This window comes from Rhopalosiphum padi, chromosome 1, assembly GCF_020882245.1.
Source record: "Rhopalosiphum padi isolate XX-2018 chromosome 1, ASM2088224v1, whole genome shotgun sequence".
Classification (NCBI taxonomy): Eukaryota; Metazoa; Arthropoda; class Insecta; order Hemiptera; family Aphididae; genus Rhopalosiphum; species Rhopalosiphum padi.
The window spans coordinates 46,794,302-46,809,688 of record NC_083597.1 but is presented as its reverse complement, the minus strand read 5'-3'; the positions used below and the strand labels follow the sequence as shown (position 1 = coordinate 46,809,688).

General features: G+C 29.1%; 1 protein-coding gene across 3 annotated transcripts; it reads left to right on the top strand.

The window, feature by feature from the left end:
- The first annotated feature begins 340 nt into the window (after window positions 1-340).
- On the top strand, window positions 341-14,103 carry LOC132924277 (beta-1 adrenergic receptor). Of its 3 annotated transcripts, none has more exons than XM_060988484.1 (5): window positions 341-632; window positions 3,130-3,295; window positions 3,480-3,684; window positions 5,883-6,189; window positions 10,045-14,103. In XM_060988484.1, exons 2-5 carry the CDS (start codon window positions 3,235-3,237, stop codon window positions 10,375-10,377), a joined length of 906 nt encoding a protein of 301 aa, XP_060844467.1. In that variant the 5' UTR covers window positions 341-632; window positions 3,130-3,234; the 3' UTR covers window positions 10,378-14,103. The 3 variants fall into 3 exon arrangements, with proteins under 3 accessions (XP_060844467.1, XP_060844485.1, XP_060844477.1); XM_060988502.1 differs by lacking the exon at window positions 341-632 and adding an exon at window positions 776-1,568; XM_060988494.1 differs by lacking the exon at window positions 341-632 and adding an exon at window positions 776-2,047.
- Window positions 14,104-15,387: the final 1,284 nt, after the last annotated feature.

Below are 15,387 nucleotides of genomic sequence, written 5' to 3'. Positions count from 1 at the left end.
AGGGCGGCGGGCGGGCGCTGTATATATATATACATGCGTATACGCGGCGGGGTTGCGCACGCGCGCGCGAGCGAGCTTGTGTGTGGTTGTGTGCGCGTACGAGGCAAGGCCGAGAAATTTGTCGGCGAGGGTGGTCAGGGCGAGAGGTTGGCGATGCGACGAGGGGAGGGCACGGCGACGGTACGCTGTACGAGCGTATATATGTGTGTGTGTGCGTGTGTATGTGTGCGCGTGAGCGGGTCTCGGGGTCGCGGGCAGCGGACGGCTGCGGTCCGGGGCGGCGGGGGGGGGGGGTGCGTGCTAGGTGCGCGCGTGTCAGAAGGGGAGGCGCGCGATTCGGCCGCCGCAGTGTATAATAGTAGTGTAGCTCTTGCAACATTCCGTGTACAATATCTTTCTTTTTTCTTTTTTTTTTTTCTAAAACAATTTTTTCGCTTTCCACGTCTACCCATTTACAATAATTATAATATACACATCATGTTTCGTACAATATCCATCGCGTTGTAAATATATATATGTACAATATATAAACAATATAATATATAATCATCACGACAATTACAATTATTATTCATCTCATCCGCTGCGGCACTTCGACCCCGTCAGCGCGACCGCCATGTTACCGGAATCTGGTGAGCACACACACACATACACACACACATACACATACATAATATACGCGCGCGCACACATACACACCTATATATAATATATTGTATATGTAATATGTATATTATATCACGATATATATAATGTTATATATCGTATATACGCGAATACGGGTATTTTTTTCCGTTCGTGCACTCGTCAACGTCGTCGCGTAATAACCGTCGTCTTCGGATAATTTTTGTCTGCTACGACGTTTTTTTTTTTTTTTTTTTTATAGTTTTTTGAAAATGTATAATATTGTTATCGCGGTGTAATCGTCGTCTATCGATATTGGCAAATATACGCGAGCGACAGCCACACAATATCGTCTCGGGGGGGTAGGTAAACGCGCGCCGGTCTGGGTCAATTTTTTTTTTTCTTTATTCGGCTCACCGTCGTGTCTAGTATACGTATTGCATTCCGACTCGACCGCGACACGTACCCTAACGCGCGCCGTTGATGCCGTCGCAGTCGTCTCCGGATCCACACGATTCGTTATCGCGTTTAATAATAAATATTGTTGTTCGACGATTTGCACTTCAACAACACGGACGGTACGGCGGACGTCGGTGATAAACGCGATGCACGACGAAACAAAAATATTACATTACACGGCAGCGACGGGCGACCGACGAGAATACCTATTGTGATGATAAGTGGCGTCGACATAACATCGTATTATTATTACTATGACGATTTTCTAACACGTCTCCCAAGTCTTCGTTAACTACCTACGTCACATATAATTTTTTCACCACAAAACTGTGCCGCCGCCACTGCAGTCATGTCGTCGCCAATTGTGCACTCGACGAATACGGATACGCGTCGTCGTACACCTGCACCGTCTACCGCAAGATGCACCGCAACGATCGTCTACTATAAATAATGGATTCGTATCGGTTCCGGCGACTTTCTTGAGTGTAACGTATATTATATGACGTATATAAGTGTACACACTCTCGCCGTTTAGATTTCCGCAATGACCCTTCGTCTCCTCACCGCCCCCGCAACGTGTATGGTCAATTTTAGTCGTCCGTTGCTGCTATAATGTCTCTCTTATTCGTTCATTTTTTTCGATAGACTTTTCTCAAAACACTCTTCCCCTCTCCCCTTATCATCGGTCCTGTGCGAGATTTCGTTCACGACTGCAGATACGGTGGTACGCCTTATTCTATATAACAAGATAGCTGGTTCGAACTTCTCTTCATAAATCGGGTAATCGTTTCGCCAGGTCGATCGTATTTTTTGTACGTTCTTATCGTATTTGGCGTTCTATAAACGCTAAACGGGTGGTACGCGCGCGTAGTAAAAGTCGAACATCCGCCGTCCTCCGATCGATATGTGTCTATGATATAATATATAATATATTTTATCTATGTCGTAATGTATATATCACGAGGTATAATATTGTTATAGTTTATTATAGTAGCGTAGTAACTAGTAACTAGTATTAATATGGTATAGTAGATATTTGTGCTGGTAGTAGTATCGAATAGTACAATACAACGGTATTAATTCAGCGTCGACTGTAATAGTGATGTAATATAGCTTGTACTTTGCTCCCGCAAATCTTGACGAATTGTTTTATTATTAACGTCTATATATATTTTCTTTTTTATTCGAAATGTATACTTATAATAATCTTATTTACATTGATGTTACAAACAACGAAACACAACGTTATTATTATTATTTATAGATATTTTATGATTTTGAAATACATACATTATATCAATAACAATGAAATCAAAATGTCGATTCTGTATAGCTACAGAATATAAAATTTATAATTATGTGTATACAGTACGCGCTTTACGGCTAAACATGAATTTTAAACAAATAGATTTTCACAAATTTGCAAATAAATATAAATTTCGGTAAATTGTCATTATTGATTTTCGCTTTTATGAAATAAACATAACAATAGTTGTTACAGTTTGTATTATTTGCAGACTTTTAAATAGCACGATACACTAGCTATATAAATTTATAACTATATAAGTCTATTAATATTATCGATTGGACACATTATTAGCGTTGATTTTGTGTTGGAACTTTGGAAGCCATTGAATATATTATATATATATATATATTATGGTTATACACAATACACATATTACATAATACAATAATAAAATGTTTTTAATGAAATAAACTGTGCACTTTACATACGGACAATATAATTTAATTCGAAGAATAAACTACCTAATAATAGTTTGGAAAATATAGTACCTATAGTATTGATTATTATTTGTTTTAAAATATTTTCTATAGTTTCTTTTTTTTATAAGGAAATTATTATTATTTATTTTATATTTAGTTAAATCATATGAATGCATCGTTTCCGTTGTATCGTTAGTATTAATGCATTGTACATTATTGAGTGAATTTCATCATATAAATTCATTTTTATTTATAATTTGACAACAAGGTAATTTAAATAATAATCATCTAATGATACATTTATATATTTGTGTATAGGCTGTGATGTGTGACAGATAGCAACAATGGCGGTGGGCACGTACTACTGAAGCCCACCCCCACCACAACCTGGAGCCCTTAACCCAGGCATCGCTGGTGCTCACCATGGCGGTCGCCATCATCCTCCTTAATATCCTCATAATCGCTACGTTCACCAACATAAGAGGTATTATAATCGTCAACCGATTTATATAAATAAAATATCTGGTATAATAAAAATTTAATATTTCAAAACTGAGCGAGTTATTTTAACGTGATTAATGCCATTTAGAATCTACAATACTAGTATAAGATTTTTTAGTAATGGATTCAATTTTTTAATAACCTATCACATATATATATTATAATAGGTGGAGGAGAGGTGATGAATGTATACTTGGTGTCACTGGCTCTGGCCGACCTGCTCTACGGTGTGCTCGTAGTGCCATTTTCCGTGTATCCAGCACTAGTGCAACAATGGGTTTATGGAAAAATTGCTTGTAGAATAATCGGATACATCGAAGTCGCACTGTGGACCGTGTCTGCATATACACTCATGTGGATTAGTGTGGACAGGTAACATTATTAATGCATTTTGATTCTATACAGGTGATAATAATTATTTCGATTCTTCATAATAATGCACGATGGTCACTGAGAGATTATAATAATTATTTTATTGGTATACTAAAACTAAAATATATTTTGTATTAATTATATAATATTATAAAATCAGTGTATAATACCTACTATTTTGGCCACATAACATTTTTGATGGTGTTAAATTGCCTATATATGACGCCGTCATAAGAAATATCGATTAACTGCTTACTTATACAGCATTTTAGCCTTTAGGCTACTCTTTGTACTTTAAATTATTAATTAGTTATTGGCAACTATAATTTAAATTTAAATACTATATATTTCCCAAACACAATGGCTTTAGTTCTTTAAGTTACAGTTTTCAAATGGTAATCGTTATAGCCTAAAATTATATTTTTAAAGGTGAAAACGTCGAATAATACTAAAAGTTTGTTATTTATTTATAAATAATGTTGTTATTATAAAATTTAAATTTTAGGTAAAAATAAGAATGCAAAGGCAGGGTAAACCGTAGATGAATTTTTAACGTATTTTTTAATTCCCTGTTTTGCTTAATTTTGTAAATGCTTATAAAAATAATAAAAATCATTGGTTCAAACTATATTTCAAATCGTATTTATATATTACGTCTTAAAATACAAGCTATCCTGCTTCAAAAGTTCAAATTAAAATAAAGTTAATAAGGAATATATATCAGGCATAAAATCCAAAACAATTTACTTTTTATTTTGCCTATAGGAACAGTGTCGCGCTTTAAATGGATCACCTTTGGTTGTTATATCAAATGATTTTGTGGTAATAGCGTAGGTACCTAATATACTGGTATATATACCTAATATAATAATAATATTATCTTTGTTCTAACGGTTATATATGATTTCGAGCGTGTGTCTCATCGACACGTGGTTTATATTTTGTATTCAGAAGTAAAACACTCAATTATGCCAATTCCGTGTGTATATGGTATTATACGTCCCGCGAACTCGCGCACCTTTTCCCATCATCGTCGATGTTGTGACTAGTAGTTCGTCATATGTAAATTGGCAAAATTTTCACAAAAATTTATTTTAAGAACTGCTTTTATAGTTATTTTATATTCAATATTATAATGTGATAATTAAACTATAGTCAATTTAATATATTTATGGTTTATCGCTGTACTTTATATAGTCATGTATTATATCAAGCACACTATTTTTTAATTCCTAGATCAACCCAGATTTATTATAAACAAAACTGTTTTGTATAATATTGTACTACATACTAGGCATATATATCTATGTATACATGATATGTCTCACACATAGTATTATTATACTGCAGTTCGATCGCATGTCTTAGTTGCGTGTTCTGCACTTTTACGCGATGTGTATACATTCTTCTCATCGACGACTGCTGCACGAGGAGGAACAAATTATACTCACTAAAATATAACACATCAAACATTTATTTTGCGTGTACACAACACCACATTCTGCAATCACGTACATCATGATATCATTATCATATAGTGGCATCGTTGTAGTTAATGTCCATCGTATTGTACTGCCTGTTTTAAAATTAGACTTTAATGGGAGAAAAAAAATGCTAAAGCTGTTATATTTTTTGTTAAACATCACGTTAAAACAATATATTATTGTATGTGTATATTCGTATATACAAATAACGAAAATTTTTGTGCTAAAACAATAATCTACTTCACCTTTTACACTCGGATGGACGCTCTCGGTTGATCATCAATATATATACCATTAGTATACACACTATAACTTAACCTATCTAATACTAAAACAATTGATTTTGTTAGGTCTAATACAGTAGGATATTATGCAGGTATCGAACACAAGTCAGTCTATATTGTCAATATAATAAATGGAGTGCTGAAATATTATTTAATATATAATATTATACAATACATTATATTACAAATTTTACAAATTGCGTAATATATTATTCATTATTCAGTGACATTTTAATAGTAGAGCACTCAAAATTATTCCTCATAACTTGACCTAATCTACGACGGATCAAAGAGTGATATGTGTGAATCTCATTGGTCTATAACTGCGACATGCACATAATAATATATAACATATACGATACCTATATACTACGGCCAAATATACATCCAATGAAATAATACGCTTGTGTATGATGTGCTTTCTTCGCAGGTATATAGCGGTACGCAAACCAGTTCGATACTTTACGGTGCAGACGCGCACCAGGTGTCAGTGCTGGATGGCGTTTACGTGGATATCGTCGGCGATGCTGTGCAGCCCACCGCTGCTCGAGTTCGGTGATCCGGTATTCGACCAGGACACGGCGGTGTGCATGCTCGACTGGCAGGGCATGGCGGCATATTCGGTGACGCTGTCCATACTGGTGTTGGGGCCTAGTCTGATCACTATTCTGTACACGTATGTGTATATTTACGGTGCGATCAGACGGCTGCGGCGTGGCTTTCTAGCACACGACAAGGTATAAAATAATATAACACCGACATTAAAGACATATTATAATTTTTATATATATTATATATACACATATATATGTGTGTACATATTATACACATATGCCGATATACATGGTTGAGTGAATAATAAATAGTGGACAATCGTTTGGGAACGACTACAGCGGCCATATTTTAGAGTGGTTATAGTCCTCTATATATTGAATGGCCCAGAAGGCAATACTTGATTGTGATCGATAAAAACAAATAATACAGCCATAGCTATTATTACCTATAATATTTACAACTAGACAGTAGATTATATGCAGTAAAAAACTGTATATATAATATACAAATATGCAATAAAGAAAAATGAAAAAAAAAACAAATTATTTTCAATAGTCTGTTTATGATTTATGTTTGTATGTTCATTCAAAAATGTATATAAAATTAGTAAGTACCAACTTTTTGGCTGTAACAATTATCAATTAAATTAAAAAAATTAGTTTTGTAGTAAATAGTAAGTATTCGACAGTTTTGAACTATCAAATGCGTTTCGTGTATAGAAAAAGCCAATTATATACTATTAAAACCACGAAATCATGAAATAAACATTTTTATAGGGAAAAGTGATTACATGGTTTTGAATATTTGCACATGGCCACGATATAGATATAAAATGGGCGTAACTTAGTTATACAATATACATACCTAGCTTTATAGTTTATAATTATACATACTGATATAATAAACAAAATTATACTATCATTATATTATATAATATATTACTAAAATAAAATTATTCATTATTTATCTATTATTATATAGCAGTATAGACGCTACATATTTGAAATAAATTGTAACAAACTAAATATAACACAATAGAATAATTTTATTAATTTTTCTTCAGGTGTAGACTGTTGATATTTAAAACAATTTTTGTAATGTAACAAATACAGTATGCAAATAATTATAAATGATTTTCGTACACAAAAATGTATCAGATTCGGGATTTGGATCACGTTAACCGTTTTTAATTTGAGGTTGGCTATATTTTTATCTCTTTTAAATACATTTTAACATATAGTTTATGAGGTGTTTATATGGTCTATTTCTTATAGATTCGTTTGACGTAGATATATTAATTGTAGTTAGTGTCATCAATTTTTTACCTCAAAAATAAATAATATAATACAAAAACCTGGGTTATAATTTGTTTTATGTGTTATGTATATTCCACAATAGTTGAATAAGCATAAAATATTAATGTAAATTGCTAGAGTTGAATTTTTTTATAATTGTTTTTTCTATCGATTGTCACGAATTCACGATACATAAATTACTAAAGATAATTCATAACTATTATTTATGACAGTTAGTTGGTAGATTGAGGATATAAATAATTGTATACAAGTGTTATTTATGTAAGGTTAAAATTTAAAATAAAATATATGGTTACTTTTTCTATAATTATATGTAAAAATATCTATATTTATCAACAAATTATTACCCACATTTATAATGCTATAATATTTTAAATTAATCAGATCAAAATTTTTTGTAAAGTAAATATAAACAGCATAATCAAACACTAAGAATTAATTTAATATATATTTAATACGTAATACAAAAACAATTCATAATTTACATAATTAAAGCGTAGGCTAAGAACTCTTTGATTTTAGATTCAAAATTTATATGTAGAGCATTGGTTGGACATTTGCATGTTCTAAGAGTTTTAGTTCACCTCGGCATCACTAAGTTTTTAAATAATACCCAAACTTGATACTTTTATTTTTTGAAAAATATTTCTCGACTTTACTCTTGGTTCTCATTTGAAACTTAACTTTTTAAAGTTCTCGTGGATTATTTGTCTTTAAGCTGATAAGGTGGTGAAACCTTGAAAATATTAATGGTGGCATAATATTTCTTCAAAACTTTAAATAACATATTTTTTTTAAAGTTGTTGGCTTAAAATAATTTTATACCATTATAGGTAAAACATTGAATTTATTAAAAACTTATTATAATTTAAAAAAAAAAAAAACTATTGTTGATTTAATATTTGCGTTTTGTGTATATTTAATTATTTGATCAAGAAATGCTTTTTTTAGTTATTTTACATCGAAATTAAAATATTCACAAATAAAGCTAGTTAATTATACTAATACTATCGTAATCGTAGTATGACATAAAATTTCAATAATTTAGTGAGGTATATGTATATAATAATTTATTCGGGTTCTAGTCGAATTAATCAAGTTAAACTGTTAAATTACTTAAACGAAATTACGGTAGATTTCTTATTAAATTTTGACTATAATTAAAAAATTAAAGGAACCAGCTACGTTTGTCCTTAATTTGATTTTATTGGAATAGTGAATCGAAAATTCCCCTGGTACTTTTGACATTATGCATACGCATGAATAATGTATTGTTTACACTAGCCGATATGTCAAAAGTTTAGAACTATTAAAACATTTTACAGCTGCAATGCAAAAAATATTGAATATATTAATTTTATTCAGCATACTCTAATATATAAATACGAGATTCCTAGTCTTATATGTATATAAATATAATTTATAAACAGCATAACTCACTGTTTTCCATTTTATTAAAATGTATTGTTTTAATAAAATAGTATGATTGAGTACATAACCTATGCGAACTTAGTCGGTATCCGGTGAATTGGTCGCGAACAATTGATCGCCGGTGAATTGATCGCGGGCGAATTGATCGCGAATACAATTGGTCGCCAAGATAATTGATCGCCAAACGAACTTTTTTAGTTTTTTAAGTATTTTATTATCCTAGGTATATTACCGAATTTTATGTTTATTATTTTAGAATATTTAAGTATTCTTATTGTTTTATTTTTAAATAACGTACAGTTAAATGCTAATTTTAATTAAAAAAAATAATAAATAGATTATGTATATAGAGGATAATAATAATAACAATTTGATCACGGCCACGTTGATATCACCTTAACACTAAAAGGGTTAATAATAATACAAGTTAATTTGACAATTATATAATAATAAAATTACGTGACTTCACGGTATTGATAATTTAACAATGAGAAGACGTTGGCTTTTGACGAACAATTTGAGATTATGCCGCCGTGATTAGAAACGACAGAAATAAACTGATAATGCCCGTGTGGGTATATAATATCAATAATAAATACTTTATAACAATATAATGATACGAACTCGATAATGAAAATTTAAAATTAAATCAAATAAAAATTATACATTATATTGTTAATAGTTAATAATTACACATAAATAAAATAAAATAATAAATAATAATGTCAATTAATTAAATTTCAAAATATATTTAAAAATTACATATTATATTGTCAATAGTTAATAATTACACATTAAGCACATTCTGTAAATAATAATGTCAATTAATTAAATTTTAAAAATACTTAAATATTCTAAAATAATAAACATAAAATTCGGTAATATACCTAGGATAATAAAATACTTAAAAAACTAAAAAAGTTCGTTTGGCGATCAATTATTTTGGCGACCAATTGTATTCGCGATCAATTCGCCCGCGATCAATTCACCGGCGACCAATTCACCGGCGATCAATTGTTCGCGACCAATTCACCGCGAACCGATATAGTTTAATGTTAATATTTTCGTCAATATTCAATATTGTTTGTGTAATGTTAATTAGTTCATAAACAATATTATGACTTAAGAATTATTTAAGCATTACCTACATATTTACCGGAAGATTTTTCAAATAATCAGCAGTTGTTAACACAACCATACATGATATTATAATAATTTATTTGAATATCAATGTATTTATTATGTAGCCATCATATTATTATAACGGTCGTCTATTATCGTTGTACACAGGAGTACGTAACAGCGTTGTCTGAAAACTTGTCCAATCCTACACACGTCACGTCATTCGTGTTGATCGTAACGTTTTGGATTTGTTGGACCCCATTGATGTCCATCAAAGCATACCAGCAACTGGGCGGTGTACCGGCGGTGCCTGGCCATGTCCGTTTCGCCGCTTTGTGGCTGGGCATTTCCAACTCGGTGTGGAAGGCGTTTGTGCTCATATTTCTTAGCCCGCAGTTCCGCGTCATGCTCAGATTGTTGTGTTTGACGGTATTTTGCAAACGGAAAAGTCGCGCTGAACTTGAGCTACTACAACTCGACATGGAAGATCACTTCCTCTAAGTTAAGTATTATGTTGATGTTTTTTTTTTTTTAATAATCATTATTGTTGAACTTTGTTTTTGTTATTAATCGAATGTTCTTCCCGAGAACAATCATTCGTCCATTTGTTTACGTTTTATTCAGATAAAAAAAAAAAATTGTTTCAAACGAAATCTAATTTATTAAAATTGTCGTTGGTTGTATACCCCCGAACTCATGGATTCATCCATGGACTAGGAGAATTTTTAATAATTTTAGTGTGCCGATAGAGCCAGTATAATCATACATGTCATACTAAATGGTGTTTTTCGGAACATTGTAGAAAAAATTATTTTTTATAGACTGTTTTTAAATTATTAACAATTGTTTTGGAACAACTTGTAAATTAGTAGATCAGTAAATCACGTATGAATATATATTTTACGGGCAAATAAAATTGGTATGTATTATATACGTCAACAGAAAGAGTTGGGCAACAATTTAAAGAAAAATAACGTTTCCTTCTTAAAACTTCAACAAAATACAAATCATATTAAATTACAGGGCTTCCAGTCAATAATCTAATACATATATAAGTTATCAAATTTAATCAGTTAAATGGAGATTAATCATTTTCGATAATGAATTATTTGTTTTTATCACAAAATAATATTAAATAGGTACTTTTATTTTTACGCCCAACTCTGAAATCATGGTACGACTTTTTATCGTGGTTTTAATTACCACTCCATAAAAATATGCCTACAATTTTTAAATCGCACTGATTCGTTTTGTTGAGGTTTAAGATGTATGAATATATAGGTGTAGTCTAAATAATATGTAAACAAACGAAATGCGTATTTTAACAATAATCACTTTTGGAATTATATTTTAATACGAGTTGTTTGTTCCTATTGTAGTGTTATTATTATTATTATTATTATTATTATTATTATTATTATTATCATTATAATAATTATTATTTTTACTATAATGACTTGAGCCTGCCACATTTTTAATAAATCGTTCAATTTAATATATTAATCGCACCGAATGAAAAATAAGCAATCGAAATAGTTAGAATCATTCTCTAAGTTTTAGTAATATGATAAGTATCAATATTCGATTGGGAAAATATAATTTTTGAAAAACACCAATTAATAATCATTTTATGTCCATCTATCGTAAATACATGATAAACCCATACTTCTATGTACTTATATTTATGATAGAATTAAATATCAATACAATTTGTTTAGAACAAAGAGGTTCAGCAATCAGAATAATAATTTGTTTAGATACCCATTTTAAGAATATAATATAAATATGAAAATTTTTGCTTAACTTGTTTTAAAATAAAATTTGTCCCATGAATAAATTATGATTAACGATGTTTAACGTACTGTTTTGTTTAAATAAAATATAAAATAATAAAAAAATTTTGTACCTAATTTAAATAATTTCAATGCACTTGTTATGAAAATAAAAATAAAAAATATTAACAAATTGTTATAAAATTTGTATTCTACTGTTCTATTTGATTGGTGTTTTCAATTATCAAAAATCATTATTTGTGTTTTATACTAACCAGTCGGACCAGTGCATAAATTAAATAGTATTTATAACAATAATAAAATCACAGTATACGACAGGGTTAGTTTACTTTATCAATATTTTGGTCTATCGTCTATTTTTCATCATAATATCATGTTATTAATTACTAATTATCTAGTAATCAATAAAATATTTTAATAATGTGTAGGAAAAATTCAAGCTTCATTATAATAAAAATAATATGTACTTTGGATAATCAACAAGGCTCAATGAATATGTTTGATTGTAGTTAATTTTAGTAAAAAAATATTAGTATTATAAAAGTTACCAGAGAACCCCTTAGGTTTTAGGCGCGCAGTTATTGTGATAATAGCGTTATGGTAAAATTAATATTGTTGACTTTTTTATTTATTCGCTCTAATCACCACTTCAGTCATTTAGGCGCTTACAAAAAATGAGATTCGGTCGACATGTTTTAATTATAAACATTAGTTATATATTGTGTATATTGCTGAAAATATACACTTCACGTGGCCGGATCGACTGGCATCAAATATTTTGCGACAGCCCTTTTTTATCTGATGTACGATATAAAATGCACTTAAATAGAGAAATTATTGTATCGATATTATTGTATAAACATTATGAGGAAAACGCGTAGATTTTACATCATATAGAAATGTTTTATTGTTATTAAATTGACCTGCTCGTACATAATATGTTGAATTTGAAGGAGTCAGTATCGAAAAACAATATTTTAAGCCTGTAATTAGATTTTTTTCTAAAAATGTGCTTACATTATTACAATCATTAATGGAGCATTTCTAAGTCAATATTTTTTGTTTTGTTTTTATTGTTATTATCATTATTAATATTATGAATAATATGTGTACATATAATTTCATTACATTTTTAAAATAAAATGCTTTCGATAATTTTTTAGATCGAAATCGTTCAAATAGAATTTTTCAATAAAAACGGCTTTACTTTGATACTGACTCTTTCAACTATACTATTCGTTGTTGGTTATTCATTTTATTTTTGAATTGATCATTGGTCAGTCGTAAAGATTGTTATTATATCACTGCTGTACTAATATACCGATATGCAATCAATTTGTACGATTAAAACCACATAAATTGTTATTTATTTATATAAAAGTTATCCTTATAAACAATTAATTAAAAGTAATCGTAGATCAAAAATACATTTTTATCACTCCTGTATTTTTAAGCACCAATTTTGGTGAATACCAAAGTTAAGCGAAGAAACTTTCTTATAGTGAAAGTTGACTGATAAACATTAGGAATACTACTAACTTTTTTAAATCTATTTTAAACAAATACTTCATTAACATGAATGTTGGACAATTTTTCAAAATACTACTGTTTTTTGACAATATTTTCTTCTAACTCCTAAATGACATCATGTAGTAAAATGTGTAATTTTTGGTTATAGTTTGCCAATTATTTAATTTGAACTAAACCAAATTACTGACATGCTTTTATTTATTATTATTTAATTTTTTATTATACATATATAATTGATCATATTGTTATTATTATAAGTGTATGTTTAAGACTGAATCATTTAGTAGATTTTTGATTAGATTCGTTTGTTTACATTGTTATTATACAGCTAATTATTATTATTATTTTATATTATTAACATTTGATTATTTTTAATTGGCTTGAAATATTTTAAAGAAAATGTTGATATATGAGTTCTTTGGAAATGAAAATGTCCACGAGTTTAAAAGATCGAGTTATTTGTGACCTAAAACGCTTTGTTGTATATTATAATAATAATTATTGTCTTTTAGGGTGTGTCGATTGTTAATCAGTTTTTACAGAACTATGTGTGCATATATTATGTCGGGATGAAAATACCTATTACACATTTTTCTTTTTATTTATTTTATAAATAGTTACTCACTATACACATCAAAAAAGTTCACGAGCAGTTATTGTTTATTGTCATTATAAATAATATATTGTAATGTGCTTTAAGAAAAAAATGTAATGTTTTGTTAGTACCTACATCATGTATTATTATGTATGTTATTTCTATTCTTTATTCATTATTAGTATGATAATAATATTTAATGTGCCATAATTTTATATGTTATTCAGTTGTTGGTAGTGATTTTGAGATAAAATTATAGTACAAACAAGGTTTTTTCAACTATATTATATAGAAATCCGGTGTTTTTAATCATGTGTTATTTTAATACAATATTTATTACCTTTTAATGATAATTTGTTTTCTTTGACGAATCAATTCTAACATAATATATTGTTAACAATAATAGAACAATTCATATTTCTTTTAAGTTATTTTTTATTTATCGATAGTCAATAAGTACCAAAGTACCTCTACACGAACATGATATTTTTTAAATTAAAAACAATCTGTTTTAATACCGGAAGATATATGTTCAAAACTTCAACAATAGAGATGTAAAACAATATCACACTAATGCATTTGTTACTGTATACTAAGTATATGGTAAATAGACTGATTACATTTTACCAGCCCTCAAAACTTAAAATCTTTTGATACGTAATTTTAAATATCAATATTTCTCACATAGATATTACATAATCTTAACATTAATGCTCCTGTTTTAAATAATGAACAATATTATCTTAATATATTAAAATTAAAACTCAAACGATCGAGTTGTTTTCAAGTTATTCAACGTTATGTACTAAGGATAATAATATAGGTAATATGTAATCATTGTAATCCATGACAATATTGATAATGGATTTGTAAGATATCAGAGCTTTGGTAACTTGAAAGTCTTCGTAATTAATATTAACTTATAAACATTTACAAAAAAAATTTCAAATTTTAATAATATGGCTTTAATAAGTATACTTAAAAGTTTCAAAAATGAAAAAATTGAGATAAAATGCTTATTGGTGAATCACCTTGAGCTTTTAATTTTTAAATCGTTTAGCTTTCATGTTATAATTTGTAACTATGGTGATCGAAATATAAATAATAAAACAACGAGGGAAAATATTTTTGCATTTACCGATTAATAATATTATAGTTACTCAAATTATCGATGAAAAATATTTTTTGAATATTATTTATTAATATTTCTATAATTTATATCGAAGATGCTACGGATTCAATTCGAAATCTCGAACTCAAACATAAAAAAATATGTGTTCATAAATTTAGCCATGTGTTTAGTAAGTATATATATATGTATATAAATTCTATAGTTTTGTATACTAATATTAATTTTAATATTATTTAAAGATACTCAGAGCAGTAGCCTTTGGCCATTGGGAGTTATTCGATTTCGTATATTATATTAACGCTACCACAGTGTCATTTACGTTTTTTTTCTGTTACCTGTTAAAAGACAGCATAGCGCAGTATAACGCAGCTTCTAAAATGTTTCAAAATTAGTTCTGCAACCCACAATAACCAAAATTAAACACTGTTAAGTGTGAATTATAATTAAGACATTAATTATAT